At 38.8% G+C, this 25016-nt stretch overlaps 3 protein-coding genes across 13 annotated transcripts in view; 2 read left to right on the top strand and 1 right to left on the bottom strand.

Moving 5' to 3' along the window:
- ART3 (ADP-ribosyltransferase 3 (inactive)) overlaps positions 1-15056 on the bottom strand; it is a 68734-nt gene extending 53678 nt beyond the window's left edge. For 3 of the 9 annotated variants that reach the window (XM_054485985.2, XM_054485990.2, XM_054485992.2), the window contains exon 1: positions 14870-15054. In XM_054485985.2, the coding sequence (XP_054341960.1) occupies positions 14870-14890 (21 nt within the window). In that variant the 5' untranslated portion in view covers positions 14891-15054. Of the gene's footprint in view, positions 1-10409; positions 10529-14869 lie in introns of those variants that run through there. The other 6 variants (XM_054485984.2, XM_054485989.2, XM_054485991.2 and 3 more) reach the window with 5 other exon arrangements.
- On the top strand, positions 3145-23756 carry CXCL11 (C-X-C motif chemokine ligand 11). 3 transcript variants are annotated; one of them, XM_054485997.2, is made up of 8 exons: positions 3145-3302; positions 3824-3933; positions 10445-10575; positions 10687-10934; positions 21401-21556; positions 22141-22267; positions 22378-22450; positions 22681-23756. In XM_054485997.2, exons 5-8 carry the CDS (start codon positions 21496-21498, stop codon positions 22702-22704), a joined length of 285 nt encoding a protein of 94 aa, XP_054341972.1. In that variant the 5' UTR covers positions 3145-3302; positions 3824-3933; positions 10445-10575; positions 10687-10934; positions 21401-21495; the 3' UTR covers positions 22705-23756. The 3 variants fall into 3 exon arrangements, with proteins under 3 accessions (XP_054341972.1, XP_054341973.1, XP_063519839.1); XM_054485998.2 differs by lacking the exons at positions 3145-3302; positions 3824-3933; positions 10445-10575; positions 10687-10934 and adding an exon at positions 14348-16355; XM_063663769.1 differs by lacking the exons at positions 3145-3302; positions 3824-3933; positions 10445-10575; positions 10687-10934 and having other exon boundaries at positions 21316-21556.
- On the top strand, positions 20399-20713 carry LOC129035529 (large ribosomal subunit protein eL36-like). Its single transcript, XM_054485995.1, has one exon. The coding sequence runs from the start codon at positions 20399-20401 to the stop codon at positions 20711-20713; it is 315 nt and encodes a 104-aa protein (XP_054341970.1).
- Positions 23757-25016: the final 1260 nt, after the last annotated feature.

The raw sequence follows: 25016 nt of genomic DNA, 5'->3' as shown, positions 1-25016 counted from the left end.
CCTGGGTTCAAATGATTCTCCTGTCGCAGCCTCCTAAAGTAGCTGGAATTACAGATGCCCGTCACCATGCCTAGCTAATTTTTTTGTATTTTTAGTAGAGATGGGGTTTTACCATGTTGGCCAGGCTGGTCTCGAACTCCTGACCTCAGGTGACCCACCCACCTCACCCTCCCAAAGTGCTGGGATCACAGGCGTGACCCATCACACCTGGCCAACGCCATCTATTAGAAAAAGAAAGAAAAAGAGTACACAACCACAAAGCACTGGGCCAAATGCATTGTTTCCATGTTTGCAAGGATTTACCATCGAAATATTAGGTTGGTGCAAAAGTTAATTTCCGGACTGTGAATTTTAAATCATTGTAACTAGGCTCAAACATATTTTATTAATCAAAACAGGAACCATTACAATCAACACATTTTTGCCAATGAGAAATAAGTTTATTTATTCCTGTAGCATAAAAACCCATGCTTCAGGATTCGACGAACTCTTGGAAAGCATTTTCTGCATCCTGCTGAAGCGTTTTCCCTGCAAAAAGTTGTCAAGATGCTAGAAGTGGTAGTCAGTTGGCGAGAGGTCAGGTGAACTTGGTAGATGAGGCAAAACTTTGAAGCCCAATTCCTTCGACTTTTGAAGCGTTGGTTGTGCGACATGCAGTCAGGTGTTGTCGTGGAGAAGAATTGGGCCCTTTCTGTCGACCAATGCCAGCTGCAGGCGTTGCAGTTTTCAGTGCATCTTACCAATTTGCTGAGCATACCTCAGATGTAATGATTTCGCCAGGATTCAGAAAACTGTAGTGGATCAGACCGGCAGCAGACCACCAAACAGTGACCATGACCTTTTCTTGGTGCAAGTTTGGCTTTGGGAACTGCTTTGGAGCTGCTTCTTGGTCCAACCACTGAGCTGGTTGCCATATAAAATCCACTTTTCATTGCACATCACAATCCAATTGAGAAATGGTTTGCTGTTGTTGCGTAGGATAAAAGACTACACTTCAAAACAATAGTTTTGATTTTAGCTCAGCTCATGAGGCACCCGCTTATCAAGCTTTTTCACCTTTCCAATTTGCTTCAAATGCCGAACGACCCTAATGACATAGAATAGTAAACGCTGAGTTCTTCTGTAATTTTTCATGTAGTTCGATGATTGCTCTCAATTGGTGGTTGTCAACTTCCCATGGCCCGCCATCACATTCCTCATCTTCAAGGCTCTCTTCTCCTTTGCAAAACTTCTTAAGCCACCACTGCACTGTATGTTTGTTAGCAGTTCCTGGGCCAAATGTGTTACTGATGTTTTGAGTTGTCTCCGCTGCTTTATGACCCATTTTGAACTCAAATAAGAAAATTGCTCCAATTTGTTTTTTGTCTAACATCATTAAACAAAAAGCAAAGTCCAATACAACCCCCGCTTCCGACCTACAGACGCTCTGCTGAGTGGCTGGGCGAATCCGTCGCGCCAGTCAGGGCCCGGCTTCTTCCGTCAACAGACACTTTGCGACACTTCCAGAAGCCTCAGCTAAGTGGGAGGCCAGGGTCGAGGCCAACACTGCGAGGATGGTCCCCACACAGCCGCGAGGAGCTCGCAGTTCCCCCAAGTAACACAGTTTTAATGGCATTCTTGTGATAGCTCACAATTATTTATGTTATTATTTTTTTTTCTTTGAGACAGAGTCTTGCTCTGTCATCCAGGTTGGAGTGCAGTGGCACGATCTCAGCTCACTGCAACCTCCACCTCCTGGGTTCAAGCAATTCTCATGCCTCAGCCTCCCAAGTAGCCCAGCTAATTTTTGTATTTTTAGTAGAGATGGGGTTTTGCCATATTGGCCAGTTGGTCTTGAGCTCCTGACAAGTGATCCGCCTGCCTCAGCCTCTCAAAGTGCTGAGATTACAGGCATGAGCCATCATGCCAGCCTATCTTATTATTTTTCTGTCTCCACTATCCATCCTTCTTTTCCTCAAAAGTAAACCTCTTACCTTTCATTTCCTTCATTATCTACCTCCTCATCTTTGTAAATTTGTCTCTCTTTCTACTTTGTCTCCACTAAGGCTACCAATTTGTTTATCTTCTGTCCTTAAGAACTGCAAAGATTCTTCCCTAATAAGCTTCCTCCAAGTAAATGGAAACTAAAACTTGTTCCTTGACTCTCCTTAATTGTCATTTCCATTCATTTTCAAACATGTGACCTAACAGCAAATGGCAGGGACTCCGGATATAGGTGATGTTTAAATCTCTGCAAAATGGTGGATCATTTTTAAATGCTTAGCAATAATGATAATTTATAACAACTAATAGCTAGCCTTTATTAACTACTTAATTACACACAAGGCACTGTACATTTTATATTGATTAAACTGTATAGTACTCATCATAAACCTAAAAAAATAGTTATTAACTTTTTTCCCAAGGTTGGAAACCCCCATGAAGTAAGTATCATTAGAACATAAGTCAAATTTAAAAGAAAACTAAAGATACTTAATGCTTTTTAATGTAAGCTTACTCTCTCTGGAACAGGAAATCTTAGCTTTTAAAAAATAGGAAGCAAAACTAAAAGGCGTAATCCCTCTTGCAGATAAGAACAGTGGATGATTACATGAGTAGGTCTGGTAGTTTTCTCACATGAGACCATCATCCATAATGACTTTCTCTTCTGAAGTAACTCTTTAGTGAGTTCCTGTCTACTGCTACTCCAAATACCAAACTCAAATGCTCTCTTTTTAGCATTTACATAAATCTAACAAAAGGCTACCCTCGAACTATTCCAGAAACATTGCCATCTAAAATTGTCCTTTAGGGAAAGAGACTCTAGAAATTCGTGTAGAAATCCACTTCAGTGGTTCACAATCCTTATTCTTTGGCATTCTTCTCATTTACTCTTTAAACCAACATTTACTGAGCCCCTAACTAAAGTGACAATTCAGTTGAAGACTGAAGAAGTAGGAGTTAGGGAAACAAAGAAAGGAGGGCCTTCCAGTCAGATAAAGAAGTATGTACAAGGCACTGATGGCATACATAGCACATGTTCAAGAAAATGCAAGCCATTTAATACAGCTAGACAGCACGATATGTTTTATGGAACACAAAGAGTTAAAAAGTTGGGGAGGAAAGAGGAATTAGATCATAAAGAGCCTTGTGTGTAATGCTTCGAAATTGGAACTTTACTGAAATGGCAATGGGAAACCATGAAGTAGAGGAGAAACATAATCTGATTGAAAAGGTCACTTTCATAGAACAGAAGAATAAATTACCAAGACATTTTAACGAGAGGCAGGAAGATGTGTTGGGAGATTACCTGAGAAATCCAAGTGAGAAGTGGTGGGAGCTTGACCTAAATCAGTAGTAATAAACCCCAAATCAAAATGATTTGGTATCAATTATATAGGGTAGGGATGTGTAGAGAAATAGTGTATTTTGAGAAAAGGAGTTTAAACTGACCCCCAGCTTTCTGGTCAAGGAGTCTGAATGGTTAGGAGCAACATCAAGATAAAAAATATGAGCAGGTTTTAGGGAAAAGAGTTTTATCTCAATGTAGTGAATTTGAAGTCCCAGCCAGATACTGTAGAGAAGCTATCCAATAGGCAACTGACTATATAGTTCAGAGAAAGATCTGAGATAGTCATTTAAATTTGAGAGTCATTAGCTGCAATAGTTTGTTACTGTTGCTGTGGCAAACTATCATGACTTAGTGGCTTAAAATAATACACATTTCTTATCTTAAAGTTCCTAGATCAGAAGCCTAACATAGATCTCTGTAGGCTAAAATCAAAGTGTTGGCAGGGCTAAGTTACTTTCTGAGGGTCTAAAAGAGAATCAATTTCTCATTCAGGTTGTTAGCAGAATGCAGTTCCTTGAAGACTTAAGATTGAGACCTGTGTTTCCTTGTTGGCTGTCAGCTGAAGGCTATTCACAGACTCCAGAGGCCACCCACATTCCTTGGTTTGTGGTCCACTTTCTCCATCTTCAAAGCCAATAACAGCAAGTGGAATCTCTCTCATAATCAAATACCTCCTGCCTCTTCCACTGCATCTCTCTAACTGATTGCTCTGTCTTCCTCTTCCACTTTTAAGTGCCCATGTTATTACAGTGGGTCCACCCAACGTACATATGTATTTTGAGGTCCATAACTATAAGTCCAGTGTTCCTTTTGCCATGTAATATAACCTATTCACAGATTCCAGGAATTAGGGCATGGAAATCTTTGGGGAATAATTTTCTGCCTACCATGTTAGCCAATAGGTGTGTAGGCTTGCAGATAGAGAGCATAATACCCTAGAGAACACTAGCATTTAGGTGCAGAGAGAGACAAGATTTCAAGAAGGAGATTGAGAAGGAGAATAAGAAGCCTCAAGAAAAGAGGTTTTCATGAGAGAGAAAACAGTTGATTGTCACAGGCCAAAAGAAATCAAACTGATATGAAATGAAAAGGATTCTTTGGGCTTGGTTATATACTACCAATGTACTTATGATATCAGTAACTTAATCAGTAACTTATGATTCCACAATATTCTACAACAGTATTATGTTCCAAAATAGAAAAATATCTGACATCAGTAGGTTAAGAAGAAAATAGGACAAAGGCTTGAATTTGGGGTATCTTATATGTTAATTAGACTTTATAAACCAGGAACTACGGAAATGAGTTTTTTAAGACCTGACTCCATGCAAGGCAACAGGATGAGATGGAAGATAAATCAGACAAGGTTCCTTGCCCTGGAGGGACCTCTCAGGCTGAACAATCACCCTCACCATTTAACATCTATAGGAAAGTAAGTTCTGATTTCCTAACCAGTGACTCACAGATTTCTTGCATATAAACCCACAACATCCTCTTTGCTAATTCTATGTGTTAGTGTTACATATCTAACTTATATTTGGCGAGTGGTTTATTCTGTATTCTTCATCTCTGTCAGACATGTACAAACTTGATAGTTCTCCAACCTGTGTTTATAAAGTTTGCCTGATTTTTCTCTTAAGTAAATCCTCCTGTGCTTAATGCTACTAAACTTTACTAATTAATTTCTCTAAATTGTCAGAGTCACTTGTTACTTTAATTTAGTTGTCCATACACATTGGGATTGCCTGAATATGTAATGAGAGTACTGAAAGGACATTTCTTTTTCCTTTAAGCTACCTACAAGGAGAAAAATTAGTTGAGAACATATTTAAGCAAAAAGCCATTTAGTTACAGTTTTTTTAGTTAAAGAAAGAAGAAAGGTTCAATTCACAGCCTTTTAAATGCAAGACCAAGAAATAAACTTTTAAAAATAAATTTTACAGATTTTTTTAAAAATTCAATTCCATATTACAGTCAATTAAAAAGTAAGGATAGAGAAAAGGACTGGAGATGCAAATAAAGCTTAGGAAAAAAAACAAGAGAAAATAACGAGACGACAGCAAGAAAACAAAATTGATCTTTGGACCTTGCAAAGCAAATATCTGCTATTAGATTCTTCCCTTGCCCCACCAATCCAAAGGCAACCAAAAAGTCTGTTAAATTAAGTTTAGCCTAAAGCTGTCTCTTTACATATTTTAAGTTCAGTCTAAAGGTTTCTCCATACATTGTGAACTATAACCTAAATTTCTCCATACACAGTGAGCTGTAACCTAATTGGATGTGTAAACAGACTAATCTACTCTTGTGCCAATTACCAAGTTTCAGCCAATCAAGGGCAGCCAGCTGTTCAAACTATGCTCAGATAAGGCAAACTTCAAGCTGTAATCAATCCAGCTGTTTCCGTACCTCACTTCCATTTTCTCTACATCACTTTCCTTTTTCTATCCATAATCTTCTTTCACCACACACCAGCTCTGGAGCCTCTCTATTCTGGTTCAGGGGTTACCCAATTCACAAATCATTCTTTGCTCATTTAAGCTCTGCTAAATTTAATTTGTCTAAGGTTTTAACAAGCCACAATTCCTGCTGTTTACAAATTTTAATTCAATGCACAGGAAAAAAAAATACCCTAACTATGGAATGAAAAACAAGCTGCTTCTGCAGCAAAGACTACAGGCTTGTTGTGTTTGTGTGTATGTGTATAAATAGATAGGAAATTCCTGTTACTTTTCTCACCTCTTAAATATTGGTTTTCTTTTTTCTTTTTGGCCTAAGAAACAGAAAGATAGAAATGAATATATCTAAACATATGAATCAGCAGTGATTGATTCCTAGAATTATGAAGCTTACTGAGTCAGTAACTGTCAATATATGCATTTTATCAACTCTCTATTTAACTCAAAGTCGGTCTTCCTTTACAGCAACCAGTACCTTGTGAAACTTTACACCTCTGGCAATTTAAGGAAGCTCAGTCTCTACATTAGGTACACTAATCAGACCAAACTCAAGTAATTCATTCAGACTGTCAAAGGTCTAATGTATAGTAATTCACGTCGTACTCTTTCTTCAATTTTAAAGACTACAAACAAAGTCATTGTTACAACAGCTGACAGTTTTTGAGTTAAAAAAATGTAATTTCAATAGTAAAATGAAAAAGGCATTCATACTAACCAAAGTACTCATGAGAGCAACTGCAGAATTTGGTTAAATTCCAAATGAAGTTTGAGTCTACTCAATCCTGTTGTACTTAATAATAACATAGTAGTTATGAGCAATTAGCACTTTACTCACAGACTTTGACCAACTCAGATGGGATCCCCTAGTTTCCAACACTGTTGCCATCTACAATTGTTAGCATGCCATGAGAAGATTCTGAAGAGAGACTAAAACATGGCCATAGCATAGCTTTGAATATTACAAATAAAAACCAAAGTGAGTTGCTTTCCTATCAATGTTCGAAAGTAAATTCTTCTTTGAAGGATTAAAAGAAAAGCCAAAAAACTTGTAACAGAGATTGCTTCAGAGAAGGGTATAAGTGAATCTTTTTAAACTATGTGCATATATCGCACATTGAAAGCCAGTATGCTGTAATTGATTTCTGGATCCAAAGTGCCTCAGTTCAAATCCCAACTCAGCCACTTTCTAGCTATGTGACCAATTCACAACCATGTGACACTGGATATGCTTCTTACCTCTCTGTATCTAGGTCTCCTCATATGTCAAATGGGGATAATAGCAGTTCCCCTCACAGGGTTGTTGAAAAGAACCAGAGTTAATAGATGCGGAGTACATGTGGCAAATAGGAAGCACTACGTAAGTGTTAGATAGCATTATTTTTTAACTTTTTATTTTGAGTTAATATTAGATTTACAGAAGATAGTACAGAGAGTACCCTTATTTCCTTCACTCCTCTTCCCCTAATATTAACATCTTTTATGACCACAGTACAATTACCTAGAACAGGAAATGAGCGTTGGTACTTGGAACCAACTGGAACATTGGAATATTGTTAACTAAACTTCAGACCTTCTTTTAATTTCACCAATTTTGCCACTAATATCCTTTTTCTAGGTTCCTGTCAGAACCCACATTGCATTTAGTTATTTCTCCTAAGTCTCCTCCAACCTGTAAGGTATTTCCTAGTAGATGGCAAATGTAATAAAATAATCAAGGTAAACATCACTAATAATAACACATATCAATATTATGAACCCTGATACAACATACTGAAAAGAAAACATAATTTTGTAATTTTCATGCCAAAAATACAAAACCTCATTCCAGTTATGAGAAAATATCAGATAAGACAAACTGAGGGATATTTGATAAAATAACTAATCAATACTCTTCAAAAGTGTCACTATTATTTTTTAAACTTTTTAAAGAATTAATAGTAAATAATCTTAATGAATATGTGTAAGCCATGATAAACTACTAAAGTATGGCTAACTCTTCTTTAATTCTAATTTACAGGTGATTCCCCTCTTATTAGTGGAACCTAATTCAAAAGTTCATTTGATAACCCACTGTTTTCTACCAAGATTTTTCTCATGATACTTAGAATCTGTATTTCAAGTTCATTATGAGGAAACTATTTTAGCAGGCTAGCCTAGAAATCTAATCTAGTATGTATTTTTTTTCCTAGGGAGAAAGGTATTCTAAATCTCAATGTGAGATGTCAGGAATACATTTCTTTCTCCTCCTCAGCCTGATGGGCAACAGGAACTTTGCACCTTTCCTGGTCTCTTCACACACACCGTCCACCCCCAACCCATCCTCCCATTACTCTGGTACTATTAAACTATAATGCTGGTTCTTGGCAATTTCCAGGCCTGCTGCCCCCTTACTCTAAACCTGCAACTCTTTTTCTCTTCCCCTAACCCTTGATTCCTGGCTTTTAAGACCTATTTTTAGAGTCCTTAGTTTTAGAATATGTTCAAAGGCCTCTCTGGCTTTCCAGACTCAGTTTCGGGCTCTGCATATTCATCAGATTTTGGGAAGACCCCACAGGTAGAGGTAAAAAGTCTCCCTCCACTAGTTTAACCCTTAGAAGCTTGATCTACTAACTGGGCTAATCCCTGGCATCCTTCCAAAAATGTAAACTCAAACTTCAAGGGTTCTGGAAGCAAAGGGACCTAGAATGAGCAGAGAGATAACACCTAGGGTTACTGGGACTCTAAGAAATAATTTAGAACAAAAGCTAAAGAAGGAGAAAGGTGGTGGGGTAGAGGGATGGCACTGAGGGAGCAGCACTGTCACCGAAGTCTTAAAGTAGTTTCGTTGCCTCCTTCTCTATCCTTTCCTGTTTCCTCTGGAGGGTCGCAAGACCTTCATCTGGTATAAATCCTTAGGGACAGGAGTTGACCTGCTGGCTACCTATTGCACTGACATCAGTTACTGCCTCAGATCAGAGATTCTGTTCATCACAGCTAAATGCAGAAAAGAACACAGGCGTCTCTCTTTTTACCCAGTCCCTGGAATAAACATTGGCTGTTCTGAAATTTTCTAAGGGTTACTACTACAAATCACAATGGGGAAGTACAGGATCAACTTTACCAACAAAATGCAAGTTTTAACAAGTCTCACAATAATCATTCTCCTGTTATTCAATGAAATGTAAATTAAATGGGGCTCTAGACACCTTCTCTAGCTTTCTTCATTGCTTTCTCACTAGGACCCTCAGATTTTATTTATCCCAAATTGTTCCACATTTAGTCTTCTAATCTTCTTTTGCATTTTCTATTTTCCAGGGAGGCTTGGGTCTGGGAATTACATTGTCAGACCTTTGAGATGCCTTTCACTCCCGTTTCATCCCAGAAAGGAATTCTTGTGTTTTTCATTGCTGCTGTCCCCTGACCCCACTTCTTAACTAAATGTGTTAAGTGATTTGGGGGAGTTATATAAACTCTTAAAGGCCCACTTTCTTCTTCTCTAAATTGCCACTAATGTCCTTTTTACAGTGCCCTTTCTTACAGAATTATTGTGAGGACTAGTGAGACACTATGTACATTACGTGCCACATGGGAGACATTAAACAAATGATGGCAATTATTCTGGTCTCGATCACTCATCGAGTTACCACCACATACCCAGCCACCAACTGCACAAATACAAGGTGAGAGGGAGACACTCAGAGCTGAAGAGTGAGCCACATTTCTCCGACCACACGTTTTACCGCTTATACTGAAAGTAAGAACAGGGAAGTAAGAAACACAGAAAGTAAGCTAGGTTGTACATTCAAAGGTGAAACCAGAATGTTAGGAAAGTCTTAGAAAAATGACAAGAGGCCAGGCATTGTGGCTCACGCCTGTAATCTCAGCACTTTGGGAGGCCAAGGCAGGAGACTTGCTTGAGGCCAGGAGTTTGAGTCCAGCCTGAGCAACATAACAAGACTGTCTCTAAAAAAAGAAAGAAAACAAGAAAATTGACAGAAATGTTTTATTGGCTTTTCATTACAATAGCATTCAGCACAATGTATAAAATTTTAGAAAACATAGCCTAAATATTTATTTATTTATTTTGAGACAGGGTTTCACTCTGTAGCCTAGCCTGGAGTGCAGTGGATGATCATAGCTCATTGCAGCCTTGATCTCCTGGGTTCAAGTGATCCTCCAGCCTCAGCCTCCCAAATAGCTGGGATTACAGGTGCACACCAGCACAACCAGCTAATTTTTCAAATTTTTAGTAGAGATGGGGTTTCACTATGTTGCTCAGGCTGGTCTCGAACTTCCAAGCTCAAATGATCCTCCTGTTTCAGCTTCCCAAAGTGTTGGGATTGCAGGCATGAGCAACTAAGCCCAGCCTAAATATTTAAAAAGTATTATTTTTGTTTTGAATCCAAAAGAAAGTAATTTAAGTATCAAGATTATATAAGAAATAAAATAGCTAGAACAAAAAGCATCTTTCCTGTCCTATTTTTTTTATATTCACACTCTCATCTATATCTATTTAAAACATTAAGTTTAATAACACTTAGTTCAAACTGGCAAATGATGTGTCCTGAAATACTCCTTATAAATGGTCATTTTACTATATTCTATTTTTTAAAAATACAAATAAATCCAATGAAGCTTCATACCTTGCAAACATAGCTCTTCTAACATTCACATGCAGGGGTCATCTCTCCAAGCAAGATCCTTTGTGCATTTATTCTCTTTCCAACTAGCCCTGAAATAATATCGACCAGATCTATTTTCTCCTCTCCTCCAGCTTCTCTGAGTAGCAGAGGCAATAAACTAATAATGGTAAGTGAAGCTACTATTTCTCCCTTCTTACTGAATCAAGCTTCCTTCAGTTAGTTGCTTGTAAAGTTGCTCATTGCTAATCTCTCACATGTTTCTATCCCCTAACAATAGGCATGTTGTTTCCCAACTTGGAAAATTAACATGAACGTCTACGTTGTCCTGGCAGTTGTCGAGTGCAGTCATTTTCCAGGCAGCCAACTAAAGGCCATGCACAGAGCTGCCTTTGTTGTGAGAAACATGATTTCTCTGAAGTTTATGGTGATGCTGAAGTTATTTTGTACAACCCACTGTTCCTGGCTCAAATACATGCAAATGACAGCAAACATTCTGACAGAGATACAGAGGACATGGAAAAGAGGGTTAGTCTATTCAATGAGCTGGCAGAACTTGATCATTTCTACTTCTGTGTTCTAAATTTTAACATATGCAACTTTGAATTTTACCTACAATTTTAAAGGAAAGTAACTGGTTTTAAACCCATATTCTTTTTTTCTTCTGAATTACTGTGGAAATAAATTAAGTAGCTTTTCTTTGACAACTGTTAATTATACCCTAATACAATTAACTTGGCAGTAGACTTGGCAAAAAGTAATATTCTAAGGCAATTAAATTTGGTTATAGATAAAACAAACAATATTTATATACTGTTCTTTGCCAGGTTGAAAAAAGAGACAAACAATAGCTAAACAATAGCTGTTCTTTTTTAATAACTCTTCTACCAAAAAGGTAGAGAAACACTGTTTTCTTTTCAGAAGAGGAATGGTAGGGAAACACTGTTTTCTTTTCAGAAGAGGAATGGTAGATCAAACTCTTAATTAATTTATAAGAAAATGACAGAGCTGTAGTTAATAAATCAGGTATAGCTTAAATGTTCCAGGAAGACTCCTCCTGTGTAACAAATTTAATTAAGCCAATGAGAAACGATCCAATTCCAGTAACAAGATAGAGATAACCTGTATGTGATCAGCATGAATAGGCATAGTTAAAAAACAAAGTAAATTGAACTACCAGTAACTATTTTTCAAATCCTTAATCACTGGAAACTAAAGCTTATTTCTTCTTTTTGTGCTCAACTTTCAGGGAACAAATAACTGCCCTTCCTTTAAAGTCAGAAATTTGGTACACACCAGCTGGGTGCAGGGGCTCATGCTTATAATCCCAGCAGTTTGGGAGGCTGAGGCAGGTGGATGGCTTAAGACCAGGAGTTTCAGACCAGCCTTGCCAACATGGTGAAACCCCGTCTCTACTAAAAATACAAAAATTAGCCTGGTGCGGTGGCACAGGCCTGTAATCCTAGCAACTTGGGAGGTTGAGGCACGAGAATTGCTTGAATCTGGGAGACACGGGTTGCAGCAAGCCGAGATCATGCCCATGCACTCCAGCCTGGGTGACAGAGCAAGATTCTGTCTTAAAAAAAAAAAAGAAAAGAACAGAAAAAAGAAATTGGGTACACACATGTTCTCACTTATAAGTGGGAGCTAAGTAATGTGTACACATAGACATAGAGTATGAAATGATAGACAGTGGAGACTTGGAAAGGTTGGGGGCAGTGGATGATGAGAAACTACTGAATGGATACAATGTACATTATTCTGGTGATGGATACACTAAAAGCCCTAATTTCACCACTATGCAATATATCCATGTAACAAAATTATATTTGTATCCCCCAAATTTATACTGACAAGGAAAGGAAAGGTAGATGGCTACCAGTGGCTCTCTCAAGCATGAGAAGGTCCGTATGGTGATAGGGTAGTCACTGAAAACTGGCCCTTTTTTTGTGCATGCACTTGAGACTGCAATGTTTGGGGTAGCACATATCAAGGATGAAGTCGTCCTTATAAAATGTGAGCACTGGTATATCTCATTCTCAAATACCAGACTACATTAGCAGAATACAACTTTTGGAAATCTCTTCTTATGTCCAAGTCCCAGAAAGAGATAAAGCATATTGGCCAGGCAGGTCTCGAAATCCTGACTTCAGGTGATCTGTCCGCCTCAGCCTCCCAAAGTGCTGGGATTACAGGCGTGAGCATGGCGAAACCCCGTCTCTAATAAAAATACAAAAAAAATTAGCTGGGCATGGTGGCAGAAGCTCGTAATCCCAGCTACTCGGCAGGCTGAGGCTGGAGAAAGGCTTGAACTCAGGAGGCGGAGGTTGCAGTGAGCTGAGATTGCGCCATTGCACTCCACTCCAGCCCGGGCAGCAAGAGCGAAACTATGTCTCAAAAAAAAAAAAAAAAAAAAAAAGAGAGATACAACATAAACTCAGAAACATCCTTATTTAAAATTCATCGTCAGCCAGGTACAGTGGCTTATGCCAGTAATCCCAGCACTTTGGGAGGCTGAGGTGGGAAGACCACTTGGGCCCAGGAATTCGAGACCAGCCTGGGCAACATGGCGAAACCCCATCTCTGCCAAAAATACAAAAACATTAGCTGGCTGTGGACATGTGTGCCCATAGTCCCAGCTACTCAGGAGGCTGAGGTAGGAAGATGGTTTGTGCCCGGGAGGCAGATGCTGCAGTCAGCCGAGATCGTGCCATTGCACTCCAGCCTGGGCGATCGAGCAGGTCTAAAACAAACAAACAAACAAACAAAAAATTCATCGTCACTTTGGAACTCTTTTCAATGGCATTAAAACATGCACTATTCCTCAACGTCTTAATGATTTTAATGTTATTTATACAATTTACTCCAAGTTTTCAGGAAAAAAATAGAGCCTTACCCAGTGCTTGATGGCTACCTTGAATATAGCCTGCAGAATTTGTCTCATTTCTGGGACGGGTATTTTAATAATATTATAAGAAACTCACAGTAGTATTCTATTAAGAGCTCTTAAAAAAAAAAAAATCCACCGGCAGCTCCCTAAAGTCATTGGCATGCCTAAATCTTTGTATAAAAGAGCATCAGGTACTATAATACTGTACTTTTGAGAGGTGACAGTGTGCTGGCAGTCCTCACAGCCCTCAGTCGCTCTCGGCCCCTCCTCTGCCTGGGCTCCCACTTTGGCGGCACTTGAGGAGCCCTTCAGCCCACCGCTGCACCGTGGGAGCCCCTTTCTGGGCTGGCCAAGGCCGGAGCCGGCTCCCTCAGCTTGCAGGGAGGTGTGGAGGGAGAGGGGCCAGCGGGAACCGGGGCTGCGCCTGGCGCTTGCCGGCCAGCTGGAGTTCTGGGTGGGCGTGGGCTTGGCGGGCCCCGCACTCAGAGCAGCTGGCCGGCCCTGCTGGCCCCGGGCAATGAGGGGCTTAGCACCCGGGCCAGCGGCTGCGGAGGGTGTACTGGGTCCCCCAGCAGTGCCAGCCCACTGGCGCTGCGCTCGATTTCTCACCGGGCCTTAGCTGCCTTCCTGCGGGGCAGGGCTCGGGACCTGCAGCCCGCCATGCCTGAGCCTCCCACCCCCTCCATGGGGTCCTGTGCCTCCGGAGCCTCCCCGACGATCGCCACCCCGTGCTCCACGGCACCCAGTCCCATCAACCACCCAAGGGCTGAGGAGTGTGGGCACACGGCGCCGGAACTGGCAGGCAGCTCCACCTGCAGCCCTGGTGTGGGATCCACTGGGTGAAGCCAGCTGGGCTCCTGAGTCCGGTGGGGACCTGGAGAACCATTATGTCTACCTCACGGATTGTAAATACACCAATCGGCACTCTGTATCTAGCTCAAGGTTTGTAAATACACCAATCAGCACCCTGTGTCTAGCTCAGGGTTTGTGACTGCACCAATCGACCCTGTGTATCTAGCTATTCTGGTGGGGCCTTGGAGAACCTTTGTCCACACTGTATCTAGCTAATCTGGTGGGGAGGTGGAGAACCTTTGTGTCTAGCTCAGGGATTGTAAACGCACCAATCAGCACCCTGTCAAAACAGGCCACTTGGCTCTACCAATCAGCAGGACGTAGGTGGGGCCAGAAAAGAGAATAAAACCAGGCTGCCCCAGCCAGCAGTGGCAACCCGCTGGGGTCCTCTTCCACACTGTGGAAGATTTGTTCTTTCATTCTTTGCAATAAATCTTACTGCTGCTCACTCTTTGGGTCCACACTGCTTTTATGAGCTGTAACACTCACCGCGAAAGTCTGCAGCTTCACTCCTGAGCCAGGGAGACCACTAGCCCACCAGGAGGAACAAACAACTGCAGACGCGCCGCCTTAAGAGCTGTAAAACTCACTGCGAAGGTCTGCAGCTTCACTCCTGAGCCAGCGAGACCATGAACCCACCAGAAGGAAGAAACTCCGAACACGTCCGAACATCAGAAGGAACAAACTCCAGACGCGCCACCTTAAGAGCTGTAACACTCACCGCGAGGGCCCGCGGCTTCATTCTTGAAGTCAGCGAGACCAAGAACCCACCAATTCTGGAGACACTTTTAAGAGTTTAGGATTCTACATTAATCTGTTCAGTCTATCTATATTATTTCAGGTGTCTATTACATGCCTGGCAACCTCTTCCCTAGGAGTGAGTCATCTGCCTTCTAACACTCAAAACAGGATTCTTTTAAGTCATACTCATTTATAATAAATGGAAACATTAGTTTCCATTTCTAACCCACTTTTCACTAACTTAACTGAACAAAATATCCTTGATACCAACCTTTTTTCTTTTGTCAGGCAATATATTATTCAGAGACCTGGTGAATGGTGAGTTGCAAATTATTTTTAAATAGCTTACATTAATCTCTTCTAACTTGGAAACATTTTAAAATTCTACATTAATTGGCTAATTTAGCAGCATTAATAAAATTTCAGATGAATCACAGATTACAGATTTTTTAAGCTGAAAGGGTGATTACTTATGGAAACTAGATTCCATCATTTCCTGGGATGCTCCTATGTCTTTAAATTAAAAGCAAAACTTATTTAAGTGGGTGAACCTGGGAAAATAAAATAAAATAGTCCAATTCTGGAAACAATAAAAAAGGCCAACACCACTAAGAACACAGAGAATGTATCTGAACTTTTTTGCATTTAATCAAAGAAAAAGAGCAATGAGATATAATGACTTAGAGAAAGAAGAAAACAACTAGGGAAATTTACAGGAGTTTGACAGTTATCTCTCTGCCTCTCCAACCTCAGCTTTAGTTTAAAATAAGTATGGAGTCAGTATATAATACATGCCAAATGAATAACTAGACATTCACTGTCCAATATGGTAGCCACTAAACACATGTTATTATCAAGCATTTGAAATGTAGCTAGTTCAATTTGAAGACTTAGTAATAAAAGGTAAAATATTTCATTTAATAGTTTTATATCCACATTGATTACACATTGAAATGATAATATATTTTCATGCCTAATTAAAGAAAATATATTTAAATTAATTTCATCTGTTTCTTTTTACTTTCTAAATGTGGCTATTGGAATATTTAAAATTATGCCCATGCCTTGCATTGTATTTCTCCTGGATAAAGTTAGAAAAGACAGTAAGTTCTACAAAGTATAAAGGACAAGAAGATACCACGATAAAATGAAAAAGGCTTCATGAAGACATCAAGACTTAAAGGAAGGAAAGGATTCAAAAGAGGAGAGGAAAGTGCATTTTCATGCTAGAAAAGCCATATTATACAAATATAAAAAATAGGGATCTCTCAGGCTCACCAGATGAGGGGATGCTGTGAAAGAAAGTAATCTTCCTCATGTGATGTCAGAGAGTATAGAGCCAGAACAAGTCACAATCCTGAAGACACGTCTGACCCCACACATCTACAAAGCCAGCAGAAATCAGGCAGACTAACTTCTACAATAAGGCAGAAAGTTTGAAATTTGCAACACACGGAAAGGACTTGGTGAGTTTTGTTCACTGTTCTATCTCTAATACCCAAAAGAGTGCCAGACATGTGACAGACATCTAAAATAAACATTTGCTGAATGAATGAGTAAATGAATAAATGAACTACTATAGAAAAGGGTAGTGCTTTCCAGGACACTCTAAGGCAGGAACACTGGGAGGAAGAGCAGTAAAGAGGGAGAGAGTGTTATAGAAGGAGACAGCATCCATATTAGCACCTGCTAAAGCCTAATTAGGCTTATTTTGTGGTTCAAGGAGATGAAGTGAAAAGGTTACAGCACAAAACCAATCTCTCTCCTTACTCTGCATAATTTTGGATCTATCACCTGAAGAAGTGAAGAACTAAATCAACCTCCCTCAGTTTTCAAACTGTGATTTAGCTCTGAGGAAAAGCAGACAAAGATGTGTCTACATGGGGGAGGGATAGCCCCCTCCTCTAGGGTCATACACAAGCAGCAGCCTCTGTGAGGAAGATTATGCAGTAGTCTTCCTCACAGAGGAAAAGGAAGAATTTTTTTTCTCCCTGTTTTCTCCTCTGTCTCCTTCTGAAGTATCTATATAGTCCCTGACACATGGGGGGGCGGGGGGGAGAACCTGATATAGTCTGATATAGAACTTGTTAGGCAAAATGTGTGTGTGTGTGTGCGTGTGTGCATGTGTGCGTGTGTGTGTGTGTATCCGGTGTATGTGCGTATCCATCCAGAGGGAAGAAAACTGAAACAGTGGTCATATCTGGTGGTAAGGTGGTTCTTATTACGTATTTTCTAATGTTTGGTTTTTTGTTTTTTTGAGATGGAGTCTCGCTGGGTCACCCAGGCTGGAGTGCAGTGACGCGATCCTGGCTCGCTGCAACTTCCGCCTCCTGGGTTCAAGCGATTCTCCTGCCTCAACCTCACAAGTAGCTGGAATTACAGGCATGCGCCACCACACCCGGCTAATTTTTGTATTTTTAGTAGAGACAGGGTTTCACCATGTTGGCCGGGCTGGTCTCGAACTCCTGATCTCAAGTGATCCGCCTGCCTCGGTCTCCCAAACTGTTGGGATTACAGGCATGAGCCACCATGCCCAGCTCTGATTTTTTTTTAAATATTAGATATTACCTTTGCAGTAAGGAAGAAAATAAAACAATAGAAAATAAAATACAGTAGTCCCCTTGTTATCCTTGGGGGATACATTCCAAGACTCCCAGCAGAGTACTGAAGGAGAAAATTGTGATCCGCAGTTTTTCTACACAGCTAAGTAGTAATTCACACATGAAGGCAAAAGGAAGAGTTTAGTCTTGTTTTATGTAAATTTGAATTATGTCTATTTTCTATTTAAAATAGTATAATGTAAAAATATATTTAATAATATCAATTTCCAGGGTCTTTTTAAAAAAATTAAGAATCCCTATTTAAGAAATTGTCTTACACCAAAGCTACATGACAACACTTTAGCTAGTAAGCAGAAATATTCACTATTGTTTGTCTATATTATTTGAACTATGCTATTGCATTCATGTACTTTCTGTAAGTGATTTTTATGATTAGTGTGCTATTTTTATATTCATGGTTATTATAATTTAAAATATTTTTATATGCTATAACGATGTCAACTAATCTTTTATTAAGTGGTTGTGTTTGTGTTAATGCTGAAAAACAGCTGAAAACAAGCTAGATGTGGTATGCCAATTCAGGAAAGGACACTGATAATAATAACAGCAGTTAATAAATACATTTTGAGTGCCACATATTTTTCTAAATGATTAACATGCATTACCTCTTTTAATATCTAGTTTATAACAGCCCTATGAAAAAGGGGTTTGAGACCAGCCTGGCCAACATGGCGAAACCCCATCTCTACTAAAAATACAAAAATTGGCCGGACGTGTTAACACATGCCTATAATCCCAGCTACTTGGGAGGCTGAGGCAAGAGAATTGCTTGAACCCAGGAGGCGGAAATTGCAGTAAGCCGAGATCACGGCACTGCACTCCAGCCTGGGTGACACAGAGAGACTCCATCTCAAAAAAAAAAAAAGTACTATTAGTATCCCCAGTCTATAGATGAGAAAATAGCCTCAAAAAGTTGAGGTAACTTGTTCATAAGTAACTGAATGTGGGCTGGGCACAGTGGCTCACACCTGTAATCCCAGCACTTTGGGAGGCCAAGGCGGCAGGATCACCTGAGGTTAGGAGTTCGAGACCAGCCTGACCAACATGGCTAAACACCATCTCTACTAAAACTATAAAAATTAGCCAGGCATGGAGGCGTGCACCTGTAATCCCAGCTACTTGGGAAGCTGAGGAAGGAGAATCACTTGAATCCAGGAGGCAGAGGCTGTGGTGAGCCGAGATCACACCACTGCACTCCAGCCTGGGCTACAGAGCAAGAATCCATCTCAAAGACAAATTAAAAAATAAATAAATAGTCAAGTGTGGATTTGAACACAGGCTGACTCTAGAGCCTTCCCTATTAACAACTATGCTCTACTGTGTTTCTAATGCTGAGAAAATGAAAAGCAACATTAAAAAATAATAACAGATAAGGATTTATGAGCTCCAAGAACACATTCCTTTACTTTACCCATATTCCTGAGGGAAAATTAGTCTTTCTTTACATATGTTAAATGAATTAATGGAAAAGAGGGAAAGAATATTCCAGCTACTTGGAAATTAATTAAAATACAGTAGCCCCCTCACCTTATCCTTGGGGGATATGTTCCAAGACCCCCAATGAATGCCTGAAACTGAAGATAGTACTGAGCCCTGTATATATTGTATTTTTTCCTATACATATATACCTATAAAAAAGTTTGATTTATAAATTAGCCACAGTAAGAGCATCAACACTAATATATAGAACAATTACAACAATATTCTGTAATAAAAGTTAAGTGACTGTGTAGTCTCTCTCTCTTCAAATATCTTATTGTACTATACTCACTCTTCTAGTGATGCTGTGAGATGATAAAATGTCTATGTGATGGGATGAAGTGATGGAGCAAGATGATGTGAGATTTCATTATGCTACTCAGAAAAGTGCACAATTTAAAACTTATGAATTATTTCTAGAATTTCTCATTTAATGGGGGACTACTGTAAAGACTTTCAAAGGTTTTAAAGACTAGTCATGTTTGTTAAAGAATTTAAATGCAGGATTATATCTAAATAAATATATAACTTCAAGATAAAATGCAAATGGTAATTCTCAAAAAAAGAAGTTGAATAAGATAAAATAATAATCTAAAAGTAATAAACCAGCTATAAATTCCCCGATTACACCAACTTTTATTGGTAAAACTAGGAAATAGGAGAAAATTCTTGAAAGAAAGTTACAGTGATTTTCTCAAGTTATAAAGACAGAAGCTAAAAAAATATTATTGACAGTTGATGTAAATAATTAGAAAAATTCAGGTAAAAATCTTTTTAAAGAATTTGAAGAATTAATATCAAAATGTAAAACAATGTATTCCTTTCAAATTACTTAAGGAAGGCCAAGCACCGTGGCTCATCCCAGTAGTCCTAGCACTTTGGGAGACCAAGGTAGGAGGATTGCTTGAGGCCAGGAGTTCAGGGCTGCAGTGAGCTATGATTGTGCCACTCAACTCCAGAATGGTGACAGAGTGAGACCCATTCCATTAAAAAAAACAAAAATTGCTTCAAAAAGTTTAGTAAAATATATTTAAAGTTAGAAATAAATCAAAGAAAACATAAAGAATCAGCAAGGAAGCATTTTAAAAATTACAGATTACCAGTTACACAGTAAATATATTTTATTAAGCTTACCCATTAGAAAGCTCCTTTGATATGATTTTCTTAAATATCTACAAGTGACACACTTAAAACAAAGATTTAGGAAGCTTAAGAGGAAAAGATAAAGACAAAAAAAATAGGAATTACATCAAAGTAGAATCTCAGAGGTAAAACTATCACATGAGGAAAGAGGATCACTTTTTTTTATGATCCCTAACACAACTCATACAACTTCATGTACTAAGTAACAGTGCTAAAATATATATAAAGTAGCTTTCCACCACAGCCAACACTGGAGGGCAGCAGCCATGACTCTGCACTATCCTATAGCTGTGGGCCTCAACAAGGGCCACAAGGTGACCAAGAATGTGAGCAAGCCCAGGCACAGCCACCGTGGGCGCCTGACCAAACCCACTAAATTTGTGTGGGACATAATCCCAGAGGTGTGTGGCTTCACCCCTAACGAGTGGCGTGGCATGGAGTTACTGAAGATCTCCAAGGTCAAATGGGCCCTCAAATTCATCAAGAAAAGGGTAGGGACAAACATCTGCGCCAAGAGAAGGCAGGAGGAGCTGAGCAACATCCAGGCCGCCATGAGGAAAGCAGCTGCCAAGAAGGACTGAGCCCCCTGTCATCTGCCTATAATCAAAGTTTCGCAGAATAAAATAAATATAAAATAAAATAATAAAATTAAATTAAATTTAAAAATAAAGCAAAACAAAATAAATAATAAAATATATAAAGTAAAAATTGTTGAAAATGCAAAACAATATGGACATAAATACAGAAATACAGGGCAACTTCTTTGGGCACTCATTTACAGGTAAAAATATGAAACTAAATAAAGGTCATCTGGTGTCAAATAATATAGGTCTTATCTATTATAAGAGTTTGGACTGAAAAGCAAAAGTGAGATAACAAAAAAAAGCTTTTCAGAATATCCTTTTGTATAGTTATGTTAAGGATGAAGGGTGGGTGAAAGGACCAAAAACAGAAACACAGTCTTCCTGAATGAATGACAATCAGAATTCCGCTGCCCAAAGTAGTCCAACAATTAAATGGATTTCTAGGAAAAGCTGCCTTAAGAAGGCTGGTTACCATCTGGGTTTTCACAGTGCTTTCACATTCTTATCACTTTCAACACTACTACAAATAGGAAGGGACAGTAACATTTAGAAGAGAACAAAACAGAAACTCTTGGAAGCAAGAAAGGTGCATGACTCAAAGAGGGAAATTCCTGTGCCATAAAAGGATTGCTGGTGTATAAAATGCTCTATATATGCCAATTATCAATTTCCTTTAATGTTCAGCATTTCTACTCCTTCCAAGAAGAGCAGCAAAGCTGAAGTGGCAGCAGCAGCAGCAGCAGTAGCAGCAACTGCAGCAGCAGCAGCAAAAAACAAACATGAGTGTGAAGGGCATGGCTCTAGCCTTGGCTATGATATTGTGTGCTACAGTTGTTCAAGGTATGCAGTACTTTTTATTTCTCAACCTATAAGTTCCTTTTCTAATCTTTCAAATGTCTTTTCTTCCACTTTTATCCTAAAAGACATGATAAAGTTTTATTTAATCTCACAGATTAGAAGTTACTACAGCTTTAGCACAGAAACGGTGTACATGTTTAAGATACTAGAGATGATTATTGAAACTAGAAATTATGAACTTCATGGAATTTTTGATTTGGCTAGAATATCTGGCAAAAGCCTTTAGCAACAGTTTTAAATGTCTGTTAAGAAGATTTTATATAGCGATCATGTAAACAAGCTTCCTGGGAAAATATTTGAGGATAAAATCAAGGGGGCAAAACAAGCTTCACCTCCAATAAACTTCCTTCATGCTTCCCATTTGTTAGCGATTTGCTTACTAATTTAAAGAGAAAATAATCAACATCTTACCTAACTCTTCCCAGTAACAGTTGTGTTAAGTGCTATTTGACAAATTACTACCTTTATCCTTAATGAAAATTCTGCTCACGTTCACCACCAGTTATAAACCATAGCCATCTTTTGCAATCAGATGCATTACTAACTAATGCTATGATCTATTCTAGGCTTCCCCATGTTCAAAAGAGGACGCTGTCTTTGCATAGGCCCTGGAGTAAAAGCAGTGAAAGTGGCAGATATTGAGAAAGCCTCCGTAATTTACCCAAGTAACAACTGTGACAAAATAGAACTTATGTAAGTACTTATGTAAGTAATGAACTTGCTGAAGATGACAATGGTGCAGGCTTTTTTGTTTATGTATTTGCATCTAAACTTTAAGACTCTTTTGTATGTTCTTTTAACAGTATTACCCTGAAAGAAAATAAAGGACAACGATGCCTAAATCCCAAATCTAAGCAAGCAAGGCTTATAATCAAAGTAAGTTACCAGATTACTCCCATGTTATAATCTGTTTTATCCAAGACAGATCTTTTGAAAAAGAAAATAATGTGGACAACTACAGAAAGATTCTGCTATGATCCTGTGTGAAATATTCTGTTAAGGGGTCCTTGGTTGTAACAGCTTCCCTTTCTTACTACATGTTTTTAGATGTCCTGGGGGAAACAAGAACAGTCCAAGTAAATAAAACTCTTGTTTTCTTATTCCAGAAAGTTGAAAGAAAGAATATTTAAAAATATCAAAACATATGAAGTCCTGGAAAAGGCATTTGAAAAACCTAGAACAAGTTTAACTGTGACTACTGAAATGACAAGAATTCTACAGTAGGAAACTGAGACTTTTCTATAGTTTTGTGACTTTCAACTTTTGTACAGTTATGTGAAGGATGAAAGGTGGGTGAAAGGACCAAAAACAGAAACACAGTCTTCCTGAATGAACGACAATTCACTGCCCAAAGGAGTCCAACTGCCCAAAGGAGTCCAACAATTAAATGGATTTCTAGGAAAAGCCACCTTAAGAAAGGCTGGTTACCATCGGAGTTTACAAAGTGCTTTCACATTCTTACTTGTTGTATTATACATTCATGCATTTCTAGGCTAGAGAACCTTCTAGATTTGATGCTTATAACTATTCTGTTGTGACTATGAGAACATTTCTGTCTCTAGAAGTCATCCGTCTGTATTGATCTTTATGCTATATTACTACCTGTGGTTACAGTGGAGACATTGACATTATTACTGGAGTCAAGCTCTTATGAGTCAAAAGCATCTATGTGTAGTAAAACATTCCTCAAATATTTTTTCATGCAAATACACATTTCTTTCCCCAAATATCATGTAGCACATCAATATGTAGGGAAACATTCTTATGCATCATTTGGTTTGTTTTATAACCAATTCATGAAATGTAATTCATAAAATGTACTATGAAAAAAATTATACACTATGGGATACTGGCAAAAGTGCACATATTTCATAACCAAATTAGTAGCACTGGTCTTAATTTGATGTTTTTCAACTTTTTTTCATTGAGATGTTTTCAAGCAATTAGGATATGTATGTTTACTGTACTTTTTGTTTTTATCCGTTTGTATAAATGATAGCAATATCTTGGACACATTTGAAATATAAAATGTTTTTGTCTACCAAAGAAAAATGTTGAAAAATAAGCAAATGTATATCCAGCAATCACCTTTACTTTTTGTAATTCTGTCTCTTAGAAAAATACATAATCTAATCAATTTCTTTGTTCATGCCTATATACTATAAAATTTAGGTATACTCAAGACTAGTTTAAAGAATCAAAGTCATTTTTTTCTCTAATAAACTACCACAACCTTTCTTTTTTAAAAAAAGATCTATATACTTTCCAGGACATTTGAGATGCCTTTAACAATTTTGCCTTATATTTCAGAAACATACACCTATCCATCATCATGAAAAACTGTTTAGAAATATATTTTAATGGGTAGGTGGGAAAGACAGTTGTTTGTTTTGTCGGCGGTGGGGGGTCTTGATAGTCCAAACCCCCTTCTTGGAGAAAATGCCTTATGTGAGTGTTGGTGGGAGGCCAAAAGAGAGAAGCCAAAGACAGAGATCCTCTCCTGCAGCCACAACAAGGACTCAGCAATGCTGTTTCTACCCTAGACTTTGAACTCCAGCTGGCATCACAAAGATACTATTAGTAAGAAAATTATTTCAAGCCTGGCAGCAGCAGCAGCAACAGTGAAAGTCTTACAGTGGTGTCTTCCCAATGTGTGTTCCTGCAGCATGACTCTGGCTAGTCCTTCCTATCACCTAGTTCCCTTAGGTCTTTGTCCATTTTCCAAGACTTATTCTCCATTGTCCTGTGGATTCTTCAACCTCCAACTAAATTCTTTTTCTCCTTAAGATAGCCAGAGTTGGTTTCTCTGCATGTAACCAAAAGCCTTGACTGATAGCAGTACTCTCTATATAGGCACCCATACATTTGAAAAATAAAAACATTTATTATAGGATTATAATCAGGTATATCTATATTGTATTATTATATAGGTTATAGATACAATATAGATTTATAATAAATTATTATATAAATCTATATAAAATATATAGAGAGATGGGACTTCCATATAAATTCTCTGGATAGTTTTAAGACCTGAATCTGGCCGGGTGCGATGGCTCACATCTGTAATCCCAACACTTTGGGAGGCTGAGGCGGGCGGATCACCTGAGGTCAGGAGTTCAAGACCAGTCTGGCTAACATGGTGAAACCCCGTTTCTACTTAAAATGCAAAAAATTAGCCGAATGTGCTGGCACATGCCTGTAATCCCAGCTACTCAGGAGGCTGAGGCAGGAGAATTGCTTGAACCCAGGAGGCAGAGGTTGCAGTGAGCTGAGATCATGCCATTGCACTCCAGCTTGGGCAACAAGAGTGAAACTCCACCTCAAAAAAAAAAAAAAGACTTGAATCTAATCTTTGACTACTTACAGTGATTTTTTTTTTAAGTCTCTTTAAAAATAAAAATTCACATAGTCGGCTGAGCATGGTGGCTCACACCTGTAA

This window comes from Pongo pygmaeus, chromosome 3, assembly GCF_028885625.2.
Source record: "Pongo pygmaeus isolate AG05252 chromosome 3, NHGRI_mPonPyg2-v2.0_pri, whole genome shotgun sequence".
Lineage (NCBI taxonomy): Eukaryota > Metazoa > Chordata > Mammalia > Primates > Hominidae > Pongo > Pongo pygmaeus.
The sequence above is the reverse complement of the archived record's forward strand: the minus strand, read 5'-3'. Positions and strand labels throughout refer to the sequence as shown.